This window comes from Nannobrachium achirus (genome assembly GCF_963921795.1).
Source record: "Nannobrachium achirus genome assembly, chromosome: 1".
NCBI lineage: Eukaryota > Metazoa > Chordata > Actinopteri > Myctophiformes > Myctophidae > Nannobrachium > Nannobrachium achirus.
The window spans coordinates 46,463,868-46,488,679 of record NC_137810.1 but is presented as its reverse complement, the minus strand read 5'-3'; the positions used below and the strand labels follow the sequence as shown (position 1 = coordinate 46,488,679).

Genomic DNA, 24,812 nt, shown 5'->3' with positions numbered 1-24,812 from the left:
TGCCCCACCCAGTACCCGTTGTCAGCGTACCCGTAGCAGTCTGTCTGTCTGTCTGTCTGTCTGTCTGTCTGTCTGTCTGTCTGTCTGTCTGTCTGTCTGTCTGTCTGTCTGTTTGTCTATCTGTCTGTGTCCCTTTTGTGATTTGAATTCCTAACCATATATATCATAGTCGTTTGTTACTAGCATTTTCCTTCACTGTGGCATTGTCTATTTTATAATTTGTCACATGACCGTGTTATATGTCACATTGTCATGCAGTTCAAATCTTTATCATTTTTGTCAAGTCAAGGCTGAGGCGATCCTACTTGTAACTTTCAAAGTTACACTGATTTGTGGAAATTAGCGAATAAATTCACTTGACTTTCATTAAAATCACTTAAACCCTATGCTCAGTCGACCGGAGTCCCAGAGGCCTCTGCACTAGACCCCCTCCAGTTTTTGCTCAAGTTCGCGGTGCTTGTAGATCGTCTATTTTTTTTTTCCGTTTACCCCAGAGTAGGTAGCCTGATAAACGTGTGAATTCACATTTTCACGTGTCTTCTGCAGACAGAAGCCACATCACGATAATGTGAATCCATACGACTGGGATGGTTTACCAGGCCAAGTAGGGACTTTATGGTTCAAAAGGTCAAACTCTTCAAGACAAATAAGTTGGTGCATTGGTGCAAGATGGTTCATAGCTTTAGAAGATGATGTGCGTCATGTGAAGAAGCAGAATACATTCTTCTGTGTCTGCTGGTGCCAGATAATGGCCAGACATTGACGATGCCCTTTTAACCATAATATTCCGCTAAAATGAAAACAGACCTTGAAATTCTTTTTTAAAAACGGGGGTAATTTGGTTAAATTCAACAACATGGACTCAACCCAGCACAGATAAGGAGAGTTTGCCAACTCCGCTGTGAGTAATCAGTGTTGCCGGGCGCCACATTTTCCAAAAGAAGCCCAGGATGTCCCCAGGGTCAAAGCAACAGACAGACGATAAAAAACACTGTGCTCCGCACATGCTTTTATTATACTGTCAGAGTTGGATCAGCCTGAATGTGAAAATATACACACATACTGTTGCCTGTTTGACAGGCAGACATTACACACATCTCTCTTTCAACTGGAAAAAGAAGTAAACACAGTATGTTTGGCCTGATTGTTAAAACACTGAAACCCTGATTTATGCTCAACTGTCGCGTGCCGGAAATGTCTCAGATCTCATGGATTAAAGTTCTCGAGTCGCCTTGACCGCTTTAATACATTTCATAATAATAATACATTTCATTTGTAATGCAGTTTATATTTGAAGAAACTAAATAAAAACAATGGAATTAATACATTTCAGTCATTTGGATTGCTAGCATCTTGCACAGCGACAGCGCAGATGCGTTGAGAGCTTGTAGATAGTCTGTTGTCGGTTAGTATTTTAAGCACATGTAGTGGTCAAACTAGCAATATGTTCAGAAGCATTTTCCCAATAATCGTAATAGTCTTGGATATTTTGCATAAAAGCAAAGGTTAAAGCCTCAGTCTGTGATTTCTTCACCATACATACTGTAGGCTACGAACATTTTCAGTCGTGATATTATTGTTTTTTACACACACACACACACACACGCGGGCACGCACGCACGCACGCACACACACACACACACACACACACACGCACACACGCACACACACACACACACATTCAAATACGGCTAGACAAACTCCATGCCCCGGTTTATTTGCACTGTGAGTCAATACTGCTCTTTGTAAATGTGATTAGCATCAGGTAAACATTTTTATTTCTTAATGTATAGAACATTTGGAGAGGTCAGAGCTACTCGTGGTCAAAGATGAAAAATTATGCTTTGCAGGCTTCTTGAACCAATTGCTGTAGACCAGTGGTTCCATTTCTACTCAACTTCTGCAGTCAAGTGGACAATACGCTGTGTTGTGAGCTTGTACGTTAGCCATGTTTGGCAAGAACCAAGTACTAGAGAGATAAGTGTTGTAGAGTATAGTTATAGAGTATAGTGTTATAGAGTATAGTTTGCATGGTGATGAGATTTGCCTTGAGATTTTTACTTCTTTGAAAACCGTGCCAAGGAAGATGAAGAAATGATTTGATAAGGAGGCTATCTTCATGGATATCATTAAATAAGCCAGGTCCAGGAGGGGTTATTGTTTTTCTCAAAAACTATTAATATTGCTTCCTAAAAACTTGAGCATCTGGTTCGGACAACAGCTTGTCATTTTATTAGGCCAAGAAATTGGGACTGTTATAAAACACACAGAGTGCAGTTCCCCCCTAAATATAGGCCAAGAATCTCCCAGAGGCTCTGTTTCAAGTATGTACTCCCTCTGTGCTACAGCACTCGCTGTGAGACTGAACATACACATTGACTTGTACACAAAATAACACCTCCACGTGCACCTGCCAACACGCCAAGTACATGACACATCATTGTATATGACTCATTATTAACACACTAGTCAGTAACATTTATGGAAAATAACATTGGTATGAAAAAAGCGGATGTTATGAAGCTTGATGTATGATGCATGATGTTTATATAAACTCTGCAGCAGTTATGAGGAATGGGTTTACCTGCAAGCCCTCATTCCATCAGCTCCATTGTTAACTTCAAGTCCTCCATAAAGAGCAGACTGAGAATAGCAGCTGGACCTAATTTTAACCATCAATTAGTTGTGTTATAACAGGTTCCATTCACAGTGCCCATGTTGTTTTTATTGCTGTTTTAATGGTTTAGTACAGTTGTATACAATTCTTTATTATTTTATTTGTCTTTATGTCCCCACGCTTTATGTCCCTCTACTATTCTGTAGGCCTATGCCTCCCCTCCCTACATGGTACTCAGCTTACACACGTTTACACTCAAAGGACCACGATGGAAATAAAGCTCTTGAGCTTAAACTCTCAAGCCTTTGACCTGTTTTCCTTGTTTTGTCTATATTATTTTCCCCTTTCCTGAAAACAAGCAAATCATTGGACACTTGTAATAAGACAAAGAATTTCACCCACTTTGCTTACACCTGTAAACCTGTGATGTGGCAATAATGGTGAAAGTTGAAGTTGAAAGTTTTAATCTTTATTGTGTGTTTAATCCTTTTCATACAGGTACACATACAGTACATACAGTATGTTCAATAACAACGTCAATCAATCAAAAGAGGACAGCGTCTAGTGAGCTGAGGTCTGAGGATACATAAATGATGCCTGGATTGGATACCCGGTTTCTCACCAGGATCACCGAACAGGGACTATCGGGGTCCAATGTTTGTTATTCGGTGCACAATATCCTTAACTGGATTCTAAAGAGAATATAGTAGATTAGCCTTTGTAAGAGAAATTTAACGATATTGCCTGAACAGCGCTGATGCATCAAATGTATAAAACCTTGTTTTATAAAAAAATAAAGAATACATTACAATGGGCTCCATACTGTCTTAATGTCACACTGCCCACTTGGCTATCAATTCACCCAACCTCAAGATAAGAAATTCACTCAGCCACGTTTACAACCTTGTATGTGGAGTGTACCATTCCCTCATCCTTAACCCTAACAAACCCAACCCTACCCTAAACTGGGGGAACCTGGGACTGAGGCCTACAGTATGTTCCCTGTAAGGCAGGGGTCTTCAACAGGGGGTCCTAGAAGTTACTACAGGGGGTCCTCCAAATCTTTGTTTGATGGAAATTCATCACTTCATCTCTCTCTCAACTAAGGGGCCCTTGGCCTGAAACATTGAAGACCACTGCTGTAGGGGCACGGTAGGGTAGCTCTGCTGCTGTATTTGGAATTGTCACCAAGTTTACATTGACATGCCTGATATGTGCTGCATATCAGGCATATGCTGACATGCTGTGTTGTTTACCCAGGGGCGGCTATAGTGGAACGGGTAGAGACTAAGGCAGCATGGGAAACAGAAGCTCCCCGACTCCCCGGTTCCGCGTCTCACCCCTGGTCTATGTGTCCCTTAAACCCCTAACTGCTCCCTGGGAGCTGTGCCCACTGCCCCTGATACTTATGCATTTCACTGTATTTACAGTGACAAATCCCCCAAAGCAGATGGGGACCAAAATGATTAAATGATGGCTCACTGACATGTGACACTATACACGGTACAGTATTATGCACAAAGGTCTATGTTCTATAACTGTTACATGTTCTATTGCTGCACCTTATGTATCTCCTGCTATTTTGACCTCGTTTATACGTCTGATACTATATCTGCTGCTATTTTAACTGCCTCACACCACTGAAGAAATGTCTTCTAACCATGCACCCTACTGTGTATAGAGTATATGTTTGCACATATCTTACACTTACAGTACTCATATCTGGAAAACTGTCACTCTACTCATAATATTCTTCTCAGCAATATTTGAATATCTATTTTCTTTGTTCTTTCTTTCCGTCTCTTCAATTCTTCCCTTTGCTGGAAACTACAAATGATGGAAGCTTTACAAATGTAAACTTGTGATGCGACAATAATTTTTGGATGTACACTGTTCATTATGAGGCAATCAATCAAGTAGTGCACGATTATGAAATGATAGCGCACAATAATCAAATGTTGGAGCATGTGAAAACAATCTTGTGAAACTGATTCCTTGCCTTCCAAATATTTACATACTACCTGCTCCCTGCCCAAGATGATAGTCAACAGCGTTGGAAAGTACATTTACTTTCACTGTAACATTTTGATGTACTTTTAGTTTCCATGTTTCAATACTTTATACTTCTACTCCAAATCACAGAGACACATCTTTTTACTCGCTACAATGATTTGACAGCTTTAGTTACTAGTTACTTTGCAGATTTAGATTGTTAATACAAAACACGAACCACTCAATCACTTTTTTTATACTTCAGCTATTCAAGTAGTACTTTCACTATTGTACGAGAATTATATTTAGATGCCAATGCTTTTGCACTTTTACTTGAGTGAAATATTTAATACAGGACTTTTAATTGTAACAAGAATACAGTATTTCTGCGGTATTGTGGTATTGCTACTTGTATTTTCAGTGGGCAGAATTCTCTCTGCCCAAGACATTGATAGTCAACATGCTCCAATCTCAACGCTATCAGACCCACACATCACAGATTAGCATGATTGTTTTGATTCAGAGGCATCGAGTGGGAGCATTCCTGCAGTGAACCCTGCCCTTGGCAATGATACGTCTTACTCAAGTTAACGGTAGAACATACTGTACTATACCATACATACATCTGAACATGATGCACCACTCACAGGCCAGGGCTGAGGGGGTGGGGTGGTTAGGATCAGAGCAGAAACAATGCCTGTGGTGGTCTTAGTAGCATACAGTATGTGCTCAGACTGGCATTCCAAATCAGATTTTTGCCCAATCCAAATTGGTTTAATCAAGTCTGAACATAAAACAAACACTGATTTGAACCACTTTCCTATTGTAGATGGTTTTGAAAGGCAATTAAAATCTGATTTCTAAAGCCGTGATTCATACTTAGTTGTTGATTTACCATGTCTGGCAAGCGACCTGGAGTATAAGTTAAGCATTACTCACAGCTATCTATATGTTGTTACCACAGCAACCAATGCAAATCATGCCTGTGAGGTCTGTTGGATCACTTGTAATTATCAGCGTGGACAGTCAGTCCTAAAGATCAGTAGTAAGTAAACAAGAAAAGTTATTAATGTATTTCTTTTTTATTAGAAAAAACAATTACAAAACTTTGGCAAGTTCAGAGAATCAATAACAGTCATTTGTATAAAATACATTCGTAGTTTTTTTGTTTTTCCAGGCATTGCGTCCGTAACATCTACGGTGGAACGACTTGACCCTGCAGTTTTCATTCATCATTCCCATACACACTATTTTTGGAAGTGAGGATATTATAAAGAAAATAAAAAGGGAAAATAAATCCTCACGTTGGAATGTTCTTTTTCCATACAAAGTGGCATCTTCTCTACAGCTTAAGGCTTCAATGTGGTACTGGGCTGTGTGTTGTGACAAACACACAGCCCCAGATACACGCACACACGCGCACGCACACACACACACACACACACACACACACACAGTGCTGTAGAACAAAAAAAGGCACAAGGCATCTGGCTTGCATCAAAGCGTCCAGCCCAGCGGGCTCAGATCATTTCCCGCCACCGCCTCGTCTCTTCCATTTAGCAGCTGGGAAAAACTAAAACTAATCTGTGAACTTTTTCTTTTTTTTGCTAGTTTCAACACAAACCTCTCATCTGCCACGTTATTGCTCTACAAGGCGAACACCTGTCCCTGTCTTTTGTTTGCCCGAGACAAGCTTACACCTTTTAACAAGACGCGTGCACGTACGTACAGTATAGGGCCTGGCAACAGCAAAACACCTCTTATCTACTGCATTCGTCCACATGCAAAACAAGTCAACCGTTTGTTCTTTATCGTTGTGCTGTAGAGAGCACGGCTGCTCCTTCAAACTCATGCGATCATGTTTCTTCCACAGATACAAAGATATATGCATTTCTTTCCCTTTTGCATATAATTACCTGCATGCATTCATTTAAATACACCTAGTGTGTATGTATACCTGATGACTTGCTCTCACCTTCCTCTGCCATGACATTTACAGACATGTGCTTACATCGTTATCTATTTGATTAACAGTAGAAAGTCATGGCAGACCACTCTAGTCACAAAGTATGTATTAACACAATAACACTTATTGACTAGGGTTTAATGTAAGTCGCTCCGGATAAGAGCACAGGCTAAAAGCCTAAATCGTAAATTGTTCTCTCTTGGCGAAAGAACAAGACAATTCGCTCACTTGCAGATGAGCTCTGAATGGAATCAAAGCATAATTTCAAACCATCGGTGGTCTGTGTGTGACACCATCTGCAACTCCTGAACTCTCGCCATATAAACATCAAGTGACCTTTAGCCCCCCAAAAAAACACAATGTCCCAAACTTCATCCAACTCTGAGCAAGCTTCTCGTTGAGGGATTCATTGATTGGGAGGACAGTTCCGAGGGCTTTTCTTCACCCCAAAAAGCCAGAAGAAGAATCACTTGGGAGGGGGGGAGGAACAGGAACCGGTGGGGAGAAGTTACATCCTTCTTGATTTTTGTTTGACTTAACAACAGTAACGTGTCCCTCTGTCTTTCTCTTCTGAAAAAGAGTTCGGGGGACGGAGCTTCTCCACCAAGCAGAAAGTTCCTGTGAGCTCCTCTCTCTTCTCTTCCAACTTCTCCGTGGCTCTCCAGTCCCTCTTCTCCTCATCAACAACTGGAGCCGCGTCCCACGAGGGGCCGGAGGCCATTTTTCACGGAGAGACGTTGATCCGGGAGAAGACAAATCTCTTGATTCGTTGTTTTCTTTTTTACACTTTTAATTTTAAGTCGGGCCGTCGCTGAAGGCTCGGGTTGGGGCTTGTAGTTCAACACGTCATGCAGCGAGGTCTCATGTTCAGGGGCTGAGGGTTGGGGTCAACCTGGACGCAGAGAGGGAAGACAAAACATGTATGAGAGTCAAGAATAAAAACACTTTGTGGACACATCAATTTAATGTTTTTGATAGCAGAATATTTCAAGCTGTAGCCTTCCATAGCTCTCTCATAGATCTCTGCCTATTGGTATGTCTGGTGACATCTAAATTCAATAAATGGAGTAAAACTGGCGTAGGTTTGTTACAGCTGGTTTTCTCTGCTCATTGATAGATGTCTCATTGATAGATGTCACCAGACGTAGGCTATCAGTAGGAAAGCTGTAAAATATTCAGCATCTGAAAGTTTCTTTTAGTCTCTTATCTCTTTCAACTCTCAGTCTGACTCATGCGCTTTCTTTGTTTCACTTTCACTCCAAGTTATTCTCTTTTTTTCTCTTGTGGTGCACGTCACAGTAATAATAACGAATCCAAAACTAAAGCTAACTGGCCAACGGATGATCGCGCGAGGTTTGTGCGGCGCCACTCACCTCGCTGTAGACCGGAGGAGGCAGGAAGCGGAACTCCTGGACGAAAGCCATGAGCGGCCGCTGCAGGATGCCACTCAGGTCGTCCGCCGGGGTGGGAGGGGGCGAGGAGGTGTTCTGCTCCGCCTCCTCCGCCGTTACCACAGAGCTGTAGTCAGGAGGAGCTGAGGGAAGGGAAGAAAAAAGAAAGTGAGATTCTGCGATTCTGTCCGGATTCTGAAAAACACAACATGTCCCAAACACCAAGGGCGAGTCAAGACTAGGGATGGGCGATATGGTGATAATTATCGCTGAGACGATACAATGTGTCCAAGATATGCCCTTTCAGAGGTATCGTATATATCGTGATACAATTGAGGGAGCCTTATAAGAAATCCTGTTTAATCGTTAATACAGAGATTCATTGCAGAATTCAATTTAAAACTGCATTTTGGTCTAAATCAGTAGTTCTCAAACTTTAAAATGTCAAGGTCTCCCCTTAACTCTGACAGTATATTTGTATGCTGTCCGAGTTACATACTTGTAAAGTTCAATTTAGACCTCCCAAAAGGAACCCAGAGAGTCTAGTTTTTGTCAAGTAACTTAAAAATAACCATAAAAACCAACGTGAAAAAGAATCGTGATAAAATCGTGTATCGTGATACAGCTTGGGAAAATATCGTGATATTGTATTTTTCCATATCGCCCACCCCTATCCCAAACACGAAGGGCGAGTCAAGACATTGACACTTACGCTCAGGCTGCTCTGGGATGGCGAGGCGAAGCCACTCCAGGTTGCAGCTATACTGGCTGCTGACGCTGGAGGTACGGCTTCCAAACGGGTGCAGGGGGATGGTGCCCATGACCAGCGGCAGCTCCAGACACAGCTTGGACGTCCCGGGAACATCCACACAAACCTGAGGAAGGCAGGAGAGGGGGCACTTTTAGGATGAAGTGTAAAATAATTAGCTTGTGCTAAAAGATGAAAGATATGCTCTCAAGAGGTGTGACACCCTTGAGTCTGTCCAGTTTTAATAAATGCTCAACTTGCATGGAGTGGCCAGTGAGAGAACAACGCTTACCCTGAGCATGTACTCGACTTTGATGATGCGACACTGCAGGATGGAGGGTCCGACGGGGGGTATCTTGATGGCCCGGCCGTGCCATGTCTCCCTGCGGCGCGCGCCCACCACGTCACCGCTCAGCGTGGCCACCACCGACCGCTTCTGCTTCATGGTCCCCCGGGCGATAAAAGTCTGCGTCTGGGTGATGTAGGCCTTGGGCACCACCGAGCGCGACGTGGCGTTGTCGAACTCTGCGAACACGGGGATCACCTCGCCTGAACACAGCGAGAGGGAGAGAGCGAGAGAGATCATTAAGGACTGTGGCTCTGTCGTGGTGAAAAGATTAAGACTAAGTATTGTTTAGACAGATGCAAAGTTCAATGTTTACCTGGTATCCTAGTTTCTTAGAGGTACAACACTGTTCTATCTACACAACATTTATATCATATTTACTTTGTTCGTGTTACTCTGCTTATTTACTTATTTACTCTGCTGATCTAGCACTTTTAAGTCAGTCTGGATAATATTGAACTTTCAGCTAGCGTATCCATGTAAATCTGATTGATGGAGTTACAGGGATGGGACGTCGGTTAGAAATGATCTCTCTCACCTGGTGTGTAACCCTTGCGGTCGATCTTTGCTGTTATGGACACCTGTCCAAAGTTGCGGTACCAGACCCGTGCCATCTTGTCTTTGGTGCCAGCCTGCGGAGCCTGAAAGGACCAAAACACAAGCATACATGAACGAGAAGGTCGACAGAAACCAGTATAATATTTTGTCACAGTAAAGTGTGTTTCATCAGAGAAATGATCATGTGTATTGGGTGAAAATCACTGACTAAGCATTCTACGTATTGTGTATTTTATTATTATATGCAACTTCTGGTTAACTCTGGCAAATTTGTATCCAATATGAATATTCAATTAAATATAATTATTGTGTCAAAACCAAACAAGTTGTGTCAAGACACTTTACAGAGACGCAACATTGTCTGAGCAAGCGTTTATGCCAACAGTAGCAGCGAAAAATTAAATAAGAAACATTGATTTCCTAAGAAGCAAAGTGGAGTTTCCCTGCTGTGTATAGATATACTAAATATATATACAGTACATGACATGCTACAGTTGAACTGCATGTATCTTCCTACCAGCAGGGTGGGTGTGTTGATGTCGATGGGCTCGATGACAGTAAACTCTTTCTTGATCTTCTTGACAGTGGCCCAGGGCCGATGGAGCTTCACTTTCACCCAGTAACGAATGCTGCCGTGTTTCCCCTCGAAGGACGTCACCAGGGTCTCTTCTGGAAGCTGGAAACTGAAGGGGAACTCATGTCTGCCTGCCGGGAGTGTTGTCAGCTCTCCATTATCTGGAGAGAAAGAAAACAAAATAACAATACATGTTAGAATTCATATTCTGTGTAATAACAGCAATGTTTACATGGTACTAAACAAAAAAACTTGTAACGGTGATTACAACCAGTTAAAACACTCACATTGGAACAGCTAAGAATAAATTAAGTTAAAATAAAGTATCTCTCGTTGTTATAGAACTAGTGTTCTCCAAAATGATTGATAGTTGGGAACCAAATGGACAAGACTGCAACTCTATTGTAACTCTGAGAGTGTACATTTGGTTCCATTCATACACTCTCAAGAGTTATGGGGGTCCATACCCTAATGCCTACCAAACTGGGGGTCCTTGAAAAAAATAAAATAGTTGAGAACCACTGTTGTATGTATTCCAACACCTCAACAAACGGCCTACATACAGTTTGCTTACCAATTACCATGACTGTGCAACAACAGCGAGCAAAAACAATCACATGGTTGCTCCTGCTTGCACAAAGGGGTGGTGCCTTCCCCATTGTGCTTAGAGAGCATGTTTTTCTCAACAAGCGCACAAAGAGAAAAGAACAGTATAAAAGTAGGAGCCTAGTTGGAGTGTAAACTCTTTTTAAGTCACACTTCGACGGATACAATTCAACGCGTTGGTGGTTCTTTGTGTTTACTGTTATTTTGAGTTGTATTAGGCTACTCGCAGACTTTGCATTTGCTTACTGTCAGACCCTTTTGAATTGGTTAAATGGGTTTGTTTTTGAGCCATCATGCCGTCACCAGCAATTCATCGTCGAACAGTAATTGCTGCAATTTAAAAGTCAAAGTACACACTCACCAACGTTGTAAAAAAGACACTTAAAATTAGTTTTATGGTTGTTGTTCTAATTGCCACGATTCCTATAGCCTAAAACGCTGCACGACACAAGGAAATAATAGGCTAAACAAACTAGTCCATTTATATGACAGCCATAAGCCATTGGTCGCAATGAATGGTCTGCAGGCGTTCTGAATGATGCAGTGGTTCTCCTCAAAGTGGGGTCCAAATAATAAGTTCCTTGACGGGGGTCCCCCAAAAGAAAACCAAATGGACCTAATACAGGTCTGCGAAAGTGTGCAGATGCATGGAACCAAACATCTGCACACTTTCAGAGGCACGGACCCTGCGCCCGATCCATTGATTGGTGCACTCTCGGGAGTTATCATCATCATCCTTTTAAATTGAAACCAAAAGTTGTGATCAATGGTGATGATCATGGATCCTGACCTGCTTGCAGGAGCACCTCTCTGCGGTTCAGGTACTCCACCTCGTCGCTGTAGTTCTGGGTGTACGCGGTGCTGGAACCGGCCGAGCGGGACTCGGTCCAGTGGACCTTGGCGAAGCCCTCGGCGTGCAGCTTGACCGACTCCACCCTGCTCTCCCCGGTCAGCTCCACCACCACCCGGCCGGACACCACGTCCCCGCTGCTGAACACCGGGGGGGCGTCGATCTCCGGGGAGTCGAAGACGATGAAGAACTTTTTAAGTTTGTCGAAAATCATCTTTGGAAATGTAAAAGCTGCACGTATATTCCCCAAAGAAATGTTCTTCTTTCTCTTCTTTGTAAGCTCCGATCGCTTCTGTTAAAGTTCTGTTCTTTTAAGCAAAGTTTTGGTCCAAAGCAGTCAAAACTTGTGTCTCTCTCTCTCTCTCTCTGTGTGCGTGTGTTGAGAGATCTTCTCGGTTGGTTTGCAAAACAACTTGTGTGCAGTCTGGATGTGCTGCAGTTGCTTTTGCACGCCTTGCTCTGACGGGAGGGGAGGAGGAGGAGAGTTTATTATGTAAGGCCCTGCAGGGCAGCCTAATAAACATCTTCTCTTTCTGGGTGTGGAGATATGAGAAGCAGGAAAACACGGCCTGCCTGCCTCGGCTGGCTGATTGATGGTTACAGGTTCTTAAGACGAAAACAAGGCTTACTGAGCGTGAGGCAGCCGCCCGGGAGAGAGGGACATGCACAACTTTGGAACTTTTAACACAATGTACAGTTACAGTAAACGTTCTAAATTGCGCGTAGGCTACGTTCTCGCTGCAGGGTTTATGCAAGGTTAAAAATAATTAAATTAATCAAGAGTTTGTGCAAATGAAATGGAACCAAATGGACCCGAAACTCCCCTCAATGCAATTCCACGGAGAAGCTGTTCTATTTCAGTTATTTCATAACTTTAGTGTCACTATTGTTACATAGGCCTATATAGAGACTACAAGAAATCCACCCCTTTTCCACAATGTATCAATAAACACCGTTTCATTATTCTCCATGGCATGGCTTCTACTTTTAATCAGTTGTTACTTGTTGATCAATGAAAAAAAGAAGATACATTGTTGCACGGATCATCCGCATGTCCTGCATGTGTTACTTTGTGGACGCTTTGTTACAATGTTACAACTATTTAGAAAATAGAATCCCAGTTTGAGCTTGCAAAATCAGTGCTCGTGTGAGAAAAATAAAGTTGTTTACGTCTTTGTTCCCCACTGTGTCAGAGAGAGAGAGAGAGAGAGAGAGAGAGAGAGAGAGAGAGAGAGAGAGAGAGAGAGAGAGAGAGCGAGACCCTCTACCCCCACCGTCCGTCGTAACAGTGTAATAGCCTAGATTGTAGATTCTATAGGCCTACACTACAGTAGGCCTACACAGTAGTAAACAACTCCATATTTGTATTTAATAGCCTTAAGTTCTTGTGGACAGTCAGCAACTGATAGCGATGTATGCCGTTTATTTTTAGATAATTAATCAAGATCTAGTCTTCTCTGGAAGATATTTGACAGCAAGAATCCCTGCATGTTGGCATGCGGACTTCCATTGAACAGCTGTGGGGTCTTAGAAAAAGTGTTTTTGTCACGGTCTGGTAGATGAGCTCTACCGCCATCTGGCGGTGGACAAGTGGACTATCCTTGCAAGGCCCCGGGGCCTCATCCTGGGCTATGGAGATAAGAATGAGGTTTGCTTTGTGCAGACTACTAGTAATACTAATACGTTATGATGTTCTTATGTGAACACATTGTAAAACTAGCATAAAGTACAGACAGTTTTTTTATACAAACATGAAAATGACTGCCTTAAAGTGCCTTCTGTTAGTTTGTCTATAATTTGCTATTTAGAAATAGGAAATGTAAGACTGCCATGCATTTTCAAATTCAGGACATTCTGTAGAACAGTGGTTCGCTGCGGTACCCCCTTATACTGATTTCTGAAGCCGAGTACCCCCTTCCCCTGACTACTGCATTTTGCATCGAAAAAAATTACAAAGTCCAGACAGCCTGGACTTCCCATGCCAAAACAAATAAAACAGCATAATGGCAATTAAACATTGCTTTCTATTCAATAACTGTGTAACAATTTACATGTGAGCAGTACACAAAGTCTGTCAATGTTTTATCATTGGCCATAACACTAATATACATGTTCCCATTTTCTAGTTTTTTTCTCCTGTACCCCTACACATACCCCCATTTGAGAAACACTGCTGTAGAATACGAACATTATGTGCTCTGAATTATGTGCAGTTTGGGTTATGGGGTGTGCACAGTACATGAAGGATTGAATGTAGGAGTCTCAGAAGTAATGTTGGAAAACCCAAACTGATACGTATCAGTGATGTCAGTCACCTCCAAATTTGGGAACTGTTTAGTTAGTATCAGTGATGTCTGCATGCGTGGGTGTATATCAGACAGACAGAGACATTCGTCGGATAAGTAGGATATTCAATTATTAACTGTTGAATCTTCAGAATGTCCACTTTCACGATCCACAGTTAAAGGGGGATTTGAAGTTGAATGGGTTTATGTGGGAGGGAGGAGTGTCTGATCAAATTAACATCAAATTGAAATATGTATTGAATCAAGCAACTTAAAAACGGTCTACGGTGCACAAGTAGATGTGAAAAATGAAGTGTCAAATTCCCTTTGAATCTCTCAGAATTTTACGTAGCCGTGTTCAGACCATTACCCTTTGGCAATACATTAGGTATCCATGCAGACAGGCTCATCATGTTCAATCGTTTCCTCATGGGAGAGAGTAGGTTCATGTTTTATAAGACTGGAGGACACTAAAGTAATGTACATATTTACCTCTTCATTAATTTCTTTGCTTCTGTTGCCATTCTTGATTATTGTGGGCTCGCCTGGAAGGCGAGCACACGTATGTTATCTTCATTATTGTGGGCTCGCCAGTACCTGGCGAGCACACTTTAGATATTGTCATTATTGTGGGCTCGCCTAAAGGCGAGCACACTCTAGATATTGTCATTATTGTGGGCTCGCCAGTACCTGGCGAGCACACTTTAGATATTGTCATTATTTATTTATTTATAAGTAGACGGGATTTTCGGTTCCTTTCTACTCCTACATACTTAGTGAGAAAATGAAAATAAAAACATCAATGTGTTCAGCTTACAGTGGCGACGTGTGCTATTACTTTATACAGCAATCGGCCAAATGGTGGCGCTGTAGGAAGCCTTCGAAAGTGCGATCTTTGAACAGGTATAGCTCATGCTGTGTTATACATACAGCCATGAAACCTGTATACACTTATGCGTCTCCTCATGCCGAACAACTTTTACCCTCTAACTTTTGACCTCTGACCTTTAGGTCTCCCACAATTCGGAATTATATGAAAAACGGTAAAAATCTATCTCCTCCTGGGATTTTCGCGTCAAGTGCACAAAACTTTTTTCACATGAACTTTGAACCTATATCTACACAGGCTATGTGGTGAGAAGTTTGTACGTTAAATAATGATTTTTTAATAATTCAATAAATATTGCGGTTTTATGCAAATTATTCTTCTGCCTCTAAATCATGCATGCAAAGTTACACGTTCATGGCATTTGGCAAAGATGTGGAGGGTTAGTCAAAGTATCACTGAAACCAATTTTATTCCAATCGGCCAAAGGGGGGCGCTATACGAAGCGTTTGAAAATTCAAACTTCAAACGGGCATAAGTCATGACTCGTTTCGTTTGAAGACATGCAACTTGTTACACGCGTGCTTTGACTCAAGCGGAAGACATCTGTGTCGTTGTTAAGTAAGCTCCGCCCTTCGATTTTCCGCCACTTTGAGCAGTTTGTAAAACGCGTAAACCCGCTTTTATTCTGGAATTTTCGCGTCACGTGCACAAAACATTTTTTTACATGAACTTTGGACCGATATCTAAAGATCTGTCAGATCGGATTTCTTTAACATTGAAACATGCTTTTTTAAATAATTCAAACAATATTGCATTTTTATGCAAATTATTCTTCTGCCTCTAAAACATACAAGCAAAGTCACATTTTCATGACAAAATAGTGTAGAGGGTTAGTTCAAATATCACTGAAACCAATCTTACCCCAAATGGCCAAAGGGGGGCGCTATATAATTTTGAGCAGTTTGTAAAACGCTTAAACCCGTTTTTATTCTAGGATTTTTTTGGCAATTTGCATGAAACATTCTACACGCAATCTAAGGACCTTTATCTAACATGCCTATGAAGTGCACACAAAAAAATTATAAAATAATAATAATAAATATAGCTGCAAGCAGCGATAAAGTGTCCAAAGCCAAAAACACCTCAAATCATGAACACAGCCTGGGATGTGCGTGAAATCTTGCAAGCACATTCCCAATAGGTCAAGGAACAGATACCAACCTTCTCACATTGGCCTGTTATAGCGCCACCAGCGGGTCAACTTTTGCACAACACATTTTTGGAACAAAATGGACCAATCTTTGACGTCAGTAACGTCAAAGAGAGCACTGCCTGCGATCTTGACATTTTGTGCTTTTATAGCCATTGTTTTCCGGCTTGAAGCGAGCCCACAATTGTTTCGAAGGAACAATATTTTTCTAGTGACAATATCTAACCGTCATATCAAGTTCTCCTCAAAACTTCGGTTCCTTTCTACTCCTACATACTTAGACAGAAAATGAAAATAAAAACATCAATGTGTTCAGCTTACAGTGGCGAAGTGTGCTATTATTTTTTATAGCAATCGGCCAAATGGTGGCGCTGTAGGAAGCCTTCGAAAGTGCGATCTTTGAACAGGTATAGCTCATGCTCTGTTATACGTACAGCCATGAAACCTGTATACACTTATGCGTCTCCTCATGCCGAACAACTTTTACCCTCTAACTTTTGACCTCTGACCTTTAGGTCTCCCACAATTCGGAATTATATGAAAAACAGTAAAAATCTATCTCCTCCTGGGATTTTCGCGATACGCGCATGAAACTTTTTTCACATGAACTTTGAACCTATATCTACACAGGCTATGTGGTGAGAAGTTTGTACGTTAAATAATGATTTTTTAATAATTCAATATATATTGAGGTTTTATGCAAATTATTCTTCGGCCTCTAAATCATACATGCAAAGTTACACGTTCATGGCATTTGGCAAAGATGTGGAGGATTAGTCAAAGTATCACTGAAACCAATTTTATTCCAATCGGCCAAAGGGGGGCGCTATACGAAGCGTTTGAAAATTCAAACTTCAAACGGGCATAAGTCATGACTCGTTTCGTTTGAAGACATGCAACTTGTTACACGCGTGCTTTAACTCAAGCGGAAGACATCTGTGTCGTTGTTAAGTAAGCTCCGCCCTTCAATTTTCCGCCATTTTGAGCAGTTTGTAAAACGCGTAAACCCGCTTTTATTCTGGAATTTTCGCTCCACGTGCACAAAACTTTTTTTACGTGAACTTTGGACCGATATCTAAAGATCTGTCGGATCGGATTTCTTTAAAATTGAAACATGCTTTTTTTAAATAAATTCAATGAATATTGCAGTTTTATGCAAATTATTCTTCTGCCTCTAAATCATACATGCAAAGTAACATGTTCATGGCATTTGGCAAAGATGTAGAGTGTTAGTCCAAATATCACTAAAACCAATCTTACCCCAATTGGCCAAAGGGGGGCGCTATATCATTTTGAGCAGTTTGTGAAACGCTTAAACCCGTTAGGATTTTTTTTTGCAATTTGCATGAAACATTCTACACACAATCTAAGGAACTTTATCTAATATGCCTATGAAGTGCACACACACAAAAAAATAATAATAATGAATATAGCTGCAAGCAGCGATAAAGTGGCCAAAGCCAAAAACACCTCAAATCATGAACACAGCCTGCAATGTGCGTGAAATCTTGCAAGCACATTCCCAATAGGTCAAGGAACAGATATCACCCTTCTTACATTGGCCTGTTATAGCGCCACCAGCGGGTCAACTTTTGCACAACACATTTTTGGAACAAAATGGACCAATCTTTGACCTCAGTAACGTCAAAGAGAGCACTGCCTGCGATCTTGACGTTTTGTACTTTTATAGCCATTGTTTTCCGGCTTGAAGCGAGCCCACAATTGTTTCGAAGGAACAATATTTTTCTAGTGACAATATCTAACCGTCATATCAAGTTCTCCTCAAAACTTCGGTTCCTTTCTACTCCTACATACTTAGACAGAAAATGAAAATAAAAACATCAATGTGTTCAGCTTACAGTGGCGAAGTGTGCTATTATTTTATATAGCAATCGGCCAAATGGTGGCGCTGTAGGAAGCCTTCGAAAGTGCGAACTTTGAACAGGTAGAGCTCATGCTCTGTTATACGTACAGCCATGAAACCTGTATACACGTATGCGTCTCCTCATGCCGAACAACTTTTACGCTCTGACTTTTGACCTCTGACCTTTAGATCCCCCAAAATTTGGAATTATATGAAAAACAGTAAAAATCTATCTCCTCCTGGGATTTTTGCGTTAAGCGCACAAAACTTTTTTCACATGAACTTTGGACCAATACGGTCAGATTGATCAACCAGATTTTTTTTAAAGGGAAACATAATTTTTTAATAATTCACTCAATATTGCAGTTTTATGCCAATAATTCTTTTGCCTCTAAATAATACATACAAAGTCACACGTTCATGGCATTTGGCAAAGATGTGGAGGGTTAGTCAAAGTATCACTGAAACCAATTTTATTCCAATCGGCCAAAGGGGGGCGCTATACGAAGCGTTTGAAAATTCAAACTTCAAACAGGCATAAGTCATGACTCGTTTTGTTTGAAGACATGCAACTTGTTACACGCGTGCTTTGACTCGAGCGGAAGACATCTGTGTCGTTGTTAAGTAAGCTCCGCCCTTCGATTTTCCGCCATATTGAGCAGTTTGTAAAACGCGTAAACCCGCTTTTATTCTGGAATTTTCGCTCCACGTGCACAAAACTTTTTTTACGTGAACTTTGGACCGATATCTAAAGATCTGTCAGATCGGATTTCTTTAAAATTGAAACATGCTTTTTTTAAATAAATTCAATGAATATTGCAGTTTTATGCAAATTATTCTTCTGCCTCTAAATCATACATGCAAAGTAACATGTTCATGGCATTTGGCAAAGATGTAGAGTGTTAGTCCAAATATCACTAAAACCAATCTTACCCCAATTGGCCAAAGGGGGGCGCTATATCATTTTGAGCAGTTTGTGAAACGCTTAAACCCGTTAGGATTTTTTTTTTGCAATTTGCATGAAACATTCTACACACAATCTAAGGACCTTTATCTAATATGCCTATGAAGTGCACACACACAAAAAAATTATAATAATGAATATAGCTGCAAGCAGCGATAAAGTGTCCAAAGCCAAAAACACCTCAAATCATGAACACAGCCTGCAATGTGCGTGAAATCTTGCAAGCACATTCCCAATAGGTCAAGGAACAGATACCACCCTTCTTACATTGGCCTGTTATAGCGCCACCAGCGGGTCAACTTTTGCACAACACATTTTTGGAACAAAATGGACCAATCGTTGACGTCAGTAACGTCAAAGAGAGCACTGCCTGCGATCTTGACATTTTGTGCTTTTATAGCCATTGTTTTCCGGCTTGAAGCGAGCCCACAATTGTTTCGAAGGAACAATATTTTTCTAGTTTATTTATAGCTATATGTGTATCTCCTCAAAACTTTGGCGCGCTTCATCTCTTAAACGCTTACACCTTTCAACACCATTCAAATTTTTATGTGTTCAGCTTACTGAGGACAAGTGTGCTTGTATTTTTGGTTTTGAAATGTTTTGTAGTATAAATATAAAAAAATAAAAATGTTTAACTTTAAGCACCCAATGCATTTCCAATGGGTCCCCAGAGTGGAGAGAAGGATAATAGACCCATGTTTATGTTAAGGCGCTGTGGCTGCAGTGTTCACACTTCAGATATGCTATCTATATCATTGCGTTCACACAGGTCTGCTCTCTGATTTGATCCAAATGTCTAAGCTGTGTGATGTATAAAACTATAGTTATAGTTAAAACTATAAATAAATGTCCCTCTCCACTCTACTGATTACACAGCTGTGATCAAGAATCAAGTCCGGGCGATGGGATGTAAATCCCATAGCCATATATCCTAGAGCCCGCAGGGACAGTCAGCCATATTAGTGGTTGTTGTTGGTTGTCAGGGAGATATCAAAACCAATGCATTTCCAAGTCAGATCCACAAACACAATAAAAGCCATGCTCCACTCCTCAGTCTGGAGTGGCCACATAGAAGAACGCCTTGGTTATAGACATAGTGGAGGACATATGTGATCTGGGATTGTTAGCCTACAGTATATGCACTCAATATACTCCACTACAGTTGGAGTCCATTTGACAGTTGCTGGTTCCCAAACACAGAATCAAAAATGTAGATCTAGAACACATATAATATGTACAGTACAGTAAGGTTCAGTAGAGTACAGTAAAAGTACAGTAAGGTTCAGTAGAGTACAGTAAAGTACAGTAAGGTACAGAAAGGTACAGTACAGAAAGGTACAGTAGAGTACAGTACAGTAAGGTACAGTAAAGTACAATACAGTACAGTAAGGTACAGTAGAGTACAGTAAAGTACAATAAAGTACAGTAAAGTAGAATAAAGTACAGTAAGGTACAGTGGAGTACAGTAAAGTACAGTAGAGTACAGTAAAGTACAGTATAGTAAGGTACAGTAGAGTACAGTACAGTAAGGTACAGTACGGTACAGTAGAGTACAGTATAGTATAGTACAGTAAGGTACAGTACAGTACAGTAAGGTACAGTAGAGTACAGTACAGTAAGGTACAGTAGAGTACAGTAAAGTACAGTAAGTTACAGTAGAATACAGTAAAGTACAGTACAGTAGAGTACAGTAAAGTACAGTAAGTTACAGTACAGTACAGTACAGTACAGTAAGGTGCAGTACAGTATAGTAAGGTACAGTACAATACTGTAAGGTACTGTACCTTACAGTACCTTAAAGTATCCTATTTGTTGGGTTGGAACCGAGCCCACACTGTTTCGAAGGAACAGTATTTCTAGTTTCTATACTATGCTATACTATATCAAGTTCTCCTCAAAACTTCGGTTCCTTTCTACTCCTACATACTTAGTGAGAAAATGAAAATAAAAACATCAATGTGTTCAGCTTACTGTGGCGAAGTGTGCTATTACTTTTTACAGCAATCGGCCAAATGGTGGCGCTGTAGGAAGCCTTCGAAAGTGCGATCTTTGAACAGGTATAGCTCATGCTGTGTTATACATACAGCCATGAAACCTGTATACACTTATGCGTCTCCTCATGCCGAACAACTTTTACCCTCTAACTTTTGACCTCTGACCTTTAGGTCTCCCACAATTCGGAATTATATGAAAAACAGTAAAAATCTATCTCCTCCTGGGATTTTTTAGTTAAGCGCACAAAACTTTTTTCACATGAACTTTGAACCTATATCTACACAGGCTATGTGGTGAGAAGTTTGTACGTTAAATAATGATTTTTTAATAATTCAATATATGTTGCGGTTTTATGCAAATTATTCTTCGGCCTCTAAATCATACATGCAAAGTTACACGTTCATGGCATTTGGCAAAGATGTGGAGGGTTAGTCAAAGTATCACTGAAACCAATTTTATTCCAATCGGCCAAAGGGGGGCGCTATACGAAGCGTTTGAAAATTCAAACTTCAAACGGGCATAAGTCATGACTCGTTTCGTTTGAAGACATGCAACTTGTTACACGCGTGCTTTGACTCAAGCGGAAGACATCTGCGTCGTTGTTAAGTAAGCTCCGCCCTTCGATTTTCCGCCACTTTGAGCAGTTTGTAAAACGCGTAAACCCGCTTTTATTCTGGAATTTTCGCGTCACGTGCACAAAACATTTTTTTACATGAACTTTGGACCGATATCTAAAGATCTGTCAGATCGGATTTCTTTAACATTGAAACATGCTTTTTTAAATAATTCAAACAATATTGCATTTTTATGCAAATTATTCTTCTGCTTCTAAAACATACAAGTAAAGTCACATTTTCATGACAAAATAGTGTAGAGGGTTAGTTCAAATATCACTGAAACCAATCTTACCCCAAATGGCCAAAGGGGGGCGCTATATAATTTTGAGCAGTTTGTAAAACGCTTAAACCCGTTTTTATTCTAGGATTTTTTTTGCAATTTGCATGAAACATTCTACACGCAATCTAAGGACCTTTATCTAACATGCCTATGAAGTGCACACAAAAAAATTATAAAATAATAATAATAAATATAGCTGCAAGCAGCGATAAAGTGTCCAAAGCCAAAAACACCTCAAATCATGAACACAGCCTGGGATGTGCGTGAAATCTTGCAAGCACATTCCCAATAGGTCAAGGAACAGATACCAACCTTCTCACATTGGCCTGTTATAGCGCCACCAGCGGGTCAACTTTTGCACAACACATTTTTGGAACAAAATGGACCAATCTTTGACGTCAGTAACGTCAAAGAGAGCACTGCATGCGATCTTGACATTTTGTGCTTTTATAGCCATTGTTTTCCGGCTTGAAGCGAGCCCACAATTGTTTCGAAGGAACAATATTTTTCTAGTTGTGGGCTCGCCTATAAGGCGAGCACACTTTAGATATTGTCATTATTTATCTATCAGTCAGTCAGTCAGACAGACAGTAGACGGGAACTTCGGTTCCTTTCTACTCCTACATACTTAGTGAGAAAATGAAAATAAAAACATCAATGTGTTCAGTTTACAGTGGCGAAGTGCGCTATTATTTTTTATAGCAATCAGCCAAATGGTGGCGCTGTAGGAAGCCTTCGAAAGTGCGAACTTTGAACAGGTATAGCTCATGCTGTGTTTTAGTTACAGCCATGAAACCTGTATACACGTATGCGTCTCCTCATGCCGAACAACTTTTACCCTCTAACTTTTGACCTCTGACCTTTAGGTCTCCCACAATTCGGAATTATATGAAAAACAGTAAAAATCTATCTCCTCCTGGGATTTTCGCATCAAGTGCACAAAACTTTTTTCACATGAACTTTGGACCAATACGGTCAGATTGATCAACCAGATTTTTTTTAAAGTGAAATATAATTTTTTAATAATTCAATCAATATTGCGGTTTTATGCAAATTATTCTTCGGCCTCTAAATCATACATGCAAAGTTACACGTTCATGGCATTTGGCAAAGATGTGGAGGGTTAGTCAAAGTATCACTGAAACCAATTTTATTCCAATCGGCCAAAGGGGGGCGCTATACGAAGCGTCTGAAAATTCAAACTTCAAACGGGCATAAGTCATGACTCGTTTTGTTTGAAGACATGCAACTTGTTACACGCGTGCTTTGACTCGAGCGGAAGACATCTGTGTCGTTGTTAAGTAAGCTCCGCCCTTCGATTTTCCGCCATATTGAGCAGTTTGTAAAACGCGTAAACCCGCTTTTATTCTGGAATTTTCGCTCCACGTGCACAAAACTTTTTTTACGTGAACTTTGGACCGATATCTAAAGATCTGTCAGATCGGATTTCTTTAAAATTGAAACATGCTTTTTTAAATAAATTCAATGAATATTGCAGTTTTATGCAAATTATTCTTCTGCCTCTAAATCATACATGCAAAGTAACATGTTCATGGCATTTGGCAAAGATGTAGAGTGTTAGTCCAAATATCACTAAAACCAATCTTACCCCAATTGAACAAAGGGGGGCGCTATATCATTTTGAGCAGTTTGTGAAACGCTTAAACCCGTTAGGATTTTTTTTTTGCAATTTGCATGAAACATTCTACACACAATCTAAGGACCTTTATCTAATATGCCTATGAAGTGCACACACACAAAAAAATTATAATAATGAATATAGCTGCAAGCAGCGATAAAGTGGCCAAAGCCAAAAACACCTCAAATCATGAACACAGCCTGCAATGTGCGTGAAATCTTGCAAGCACATTCCCAATAGGTCAAGGAACAGATACCACCCTTCTTACATTGGCCTGTTATAGCGCCACCAGCGGGTCAACTTTTGCACAACACATTTTTGGAACAAAATGGACCAATCGTTGACGTCAGTAACGTCAAAGAGAGCACTGCCTGCGATCTTGACATTTTGTACTTTTATAGCCATTGTTTTCTGGCTTGAAGCGAGCCCACAATTGTTTCGAAGGAACAATATTTTTCTAGTTGTGGGCTCGCCTATAAGGCGAGCACACTTTAGATATTGTCATTATTTATTTATCTATCAGGCAATCAGTAGACGGGATCTTCGGTTCCTTTCTACTCCTACATACTTAGTGAGAAAATGAAAATAAAAACATCAATGTGTTCAGTTTACAGTGGCGAAGTGTGCTATTATTTTTTATAGCAATCGGCCAAATGGTGGCGCTGTAGGAAGCCTTCGAAAGTGCGATCTTTGAACAGGTATAGCTCATGCTGTGTTATACATACAGCCATGAAACCTGTATACACTTATGCGTCTCCTCATGCCGAACAACTTTTTCCCTCTAACTTTTGACCTCTGACCTTTAGGTCTCCCACAATTCGGAATTATATGAAAAACAGTAAAAATCTATCTCCTCCTGGGATTTTCGCGTCAAGTGCACAAAACTTTTTTCACATGAACTTTGGACCAATACGGTCAGATTGATCAACCAGATTTTTTTTAAAGTGAAATATAATTTTTTAATAATTTAATCAATATTGCGGTTTTATGCAAATTATTCTTCGGCCTCTAAATCATACATGCAAAGGTACACGTTCATGGCATTTGGCAAAGATGTGGAGGGTTAGTCAAAGTATCACTGAAACCAATTTTATTCCAATCGGCCAAAGGGGGGCGCTATACGAAGCGTTTGAAAATTCAAACTTCAAACGGGCATAAGTCATGACTCGTTTCGTTTGAAGACATGCAACTTGTTATACGCGTGCTTTGACTCGAGCGGAAGACATCTGTGTCGTTGTTAAGTAAGCTCCGCCCTTCGATTTTCCGCCATTTTGAGCAGTTTGTAAAACGCGTAAACCCGCTTTTATTCTGGAATTTTCGCTCCACGTGCACAAAACTCTTTTTTACGTGAACTTTGGACCGATATCTAAAGATCTGTCAGATCGGATTTCTTTAAAATTGAAACATGCTTTTTTAAATAAATTCAATGAATATTGCAGTTTTATGCAAATTATTCTTCTGCCTCTAAATCATACATG

The 24,812-nt window shown here is 40.6% G+C and overlaps 2 protein-coding genes across 3 annotated transcripts in view; both read right to left on the bottom strand.

Annotated features, from left to right (window-relative positions):
• Positions 1-5,672: 5,672 nt before the first annotated feature.
• The window catches only part of LOC308291976 (arrestin domain-containing protein 2-like), a 33,656-nt gene continuing 14,516 nt past the window's right edge, over positions 5,673-24,812 (bottom strand). For both annotated transcript variants that reach the window (XM_080734157.1, XM_080734158.1), the window contains exons 3-8: positions 10,136-10,353; positions 9,599-9,701; positions 9,007-9,263; positions 8,679-8,841; positions 7,949-8,109; positions 5,673-7,467 (exon numbers count right to left, since the gene is read on the bottom strand). In XM_080734157.1, coding sequence (XP_080590283.1) covers positions 7,414-7,467; positions 7,949-8,109; positions 8,679-8,841; positions 9,007-9,263; positions 9,599-9,701; positions 10,136-10,353 — 956 coding nt within the window. In that variant the 3' untranslated portion in view covers positions 5,673-7,413. The remainder of the gene's footprint in view (positions 7,468-7,948; positions 8,110-8,678; positions 8,842-9,006; positions 9,264-9,598; positions 9,702-10,135; positions 10,354-24,812) is intronic.
• On the bottom strand, positions 10,382-12,860 carry LOC308291990 (arrestin domain-containing protein 3-like). The gene has a single exon (XM_080734178.1). It carries the CDS (start codon positions 11,860-11,862, stop codon positions 11,575-11,577), a length of 288 nt encoding a protein of 95 aa, XP_080590304.1. The 5' UTR covers positions 11,863-12,860; the 3' UTR covers positions 10,382-11,574.

Bases quoted from the DNA above. Each gene is read 5' to 3' on its own strand.
- LOC308291990 (XM_080734178.1), bottom strand. From the start codon at position 11,862: ATGATTTTCGACAAACTTAAAAAGTTCTTCATCGTCTTCGACTCCCCG.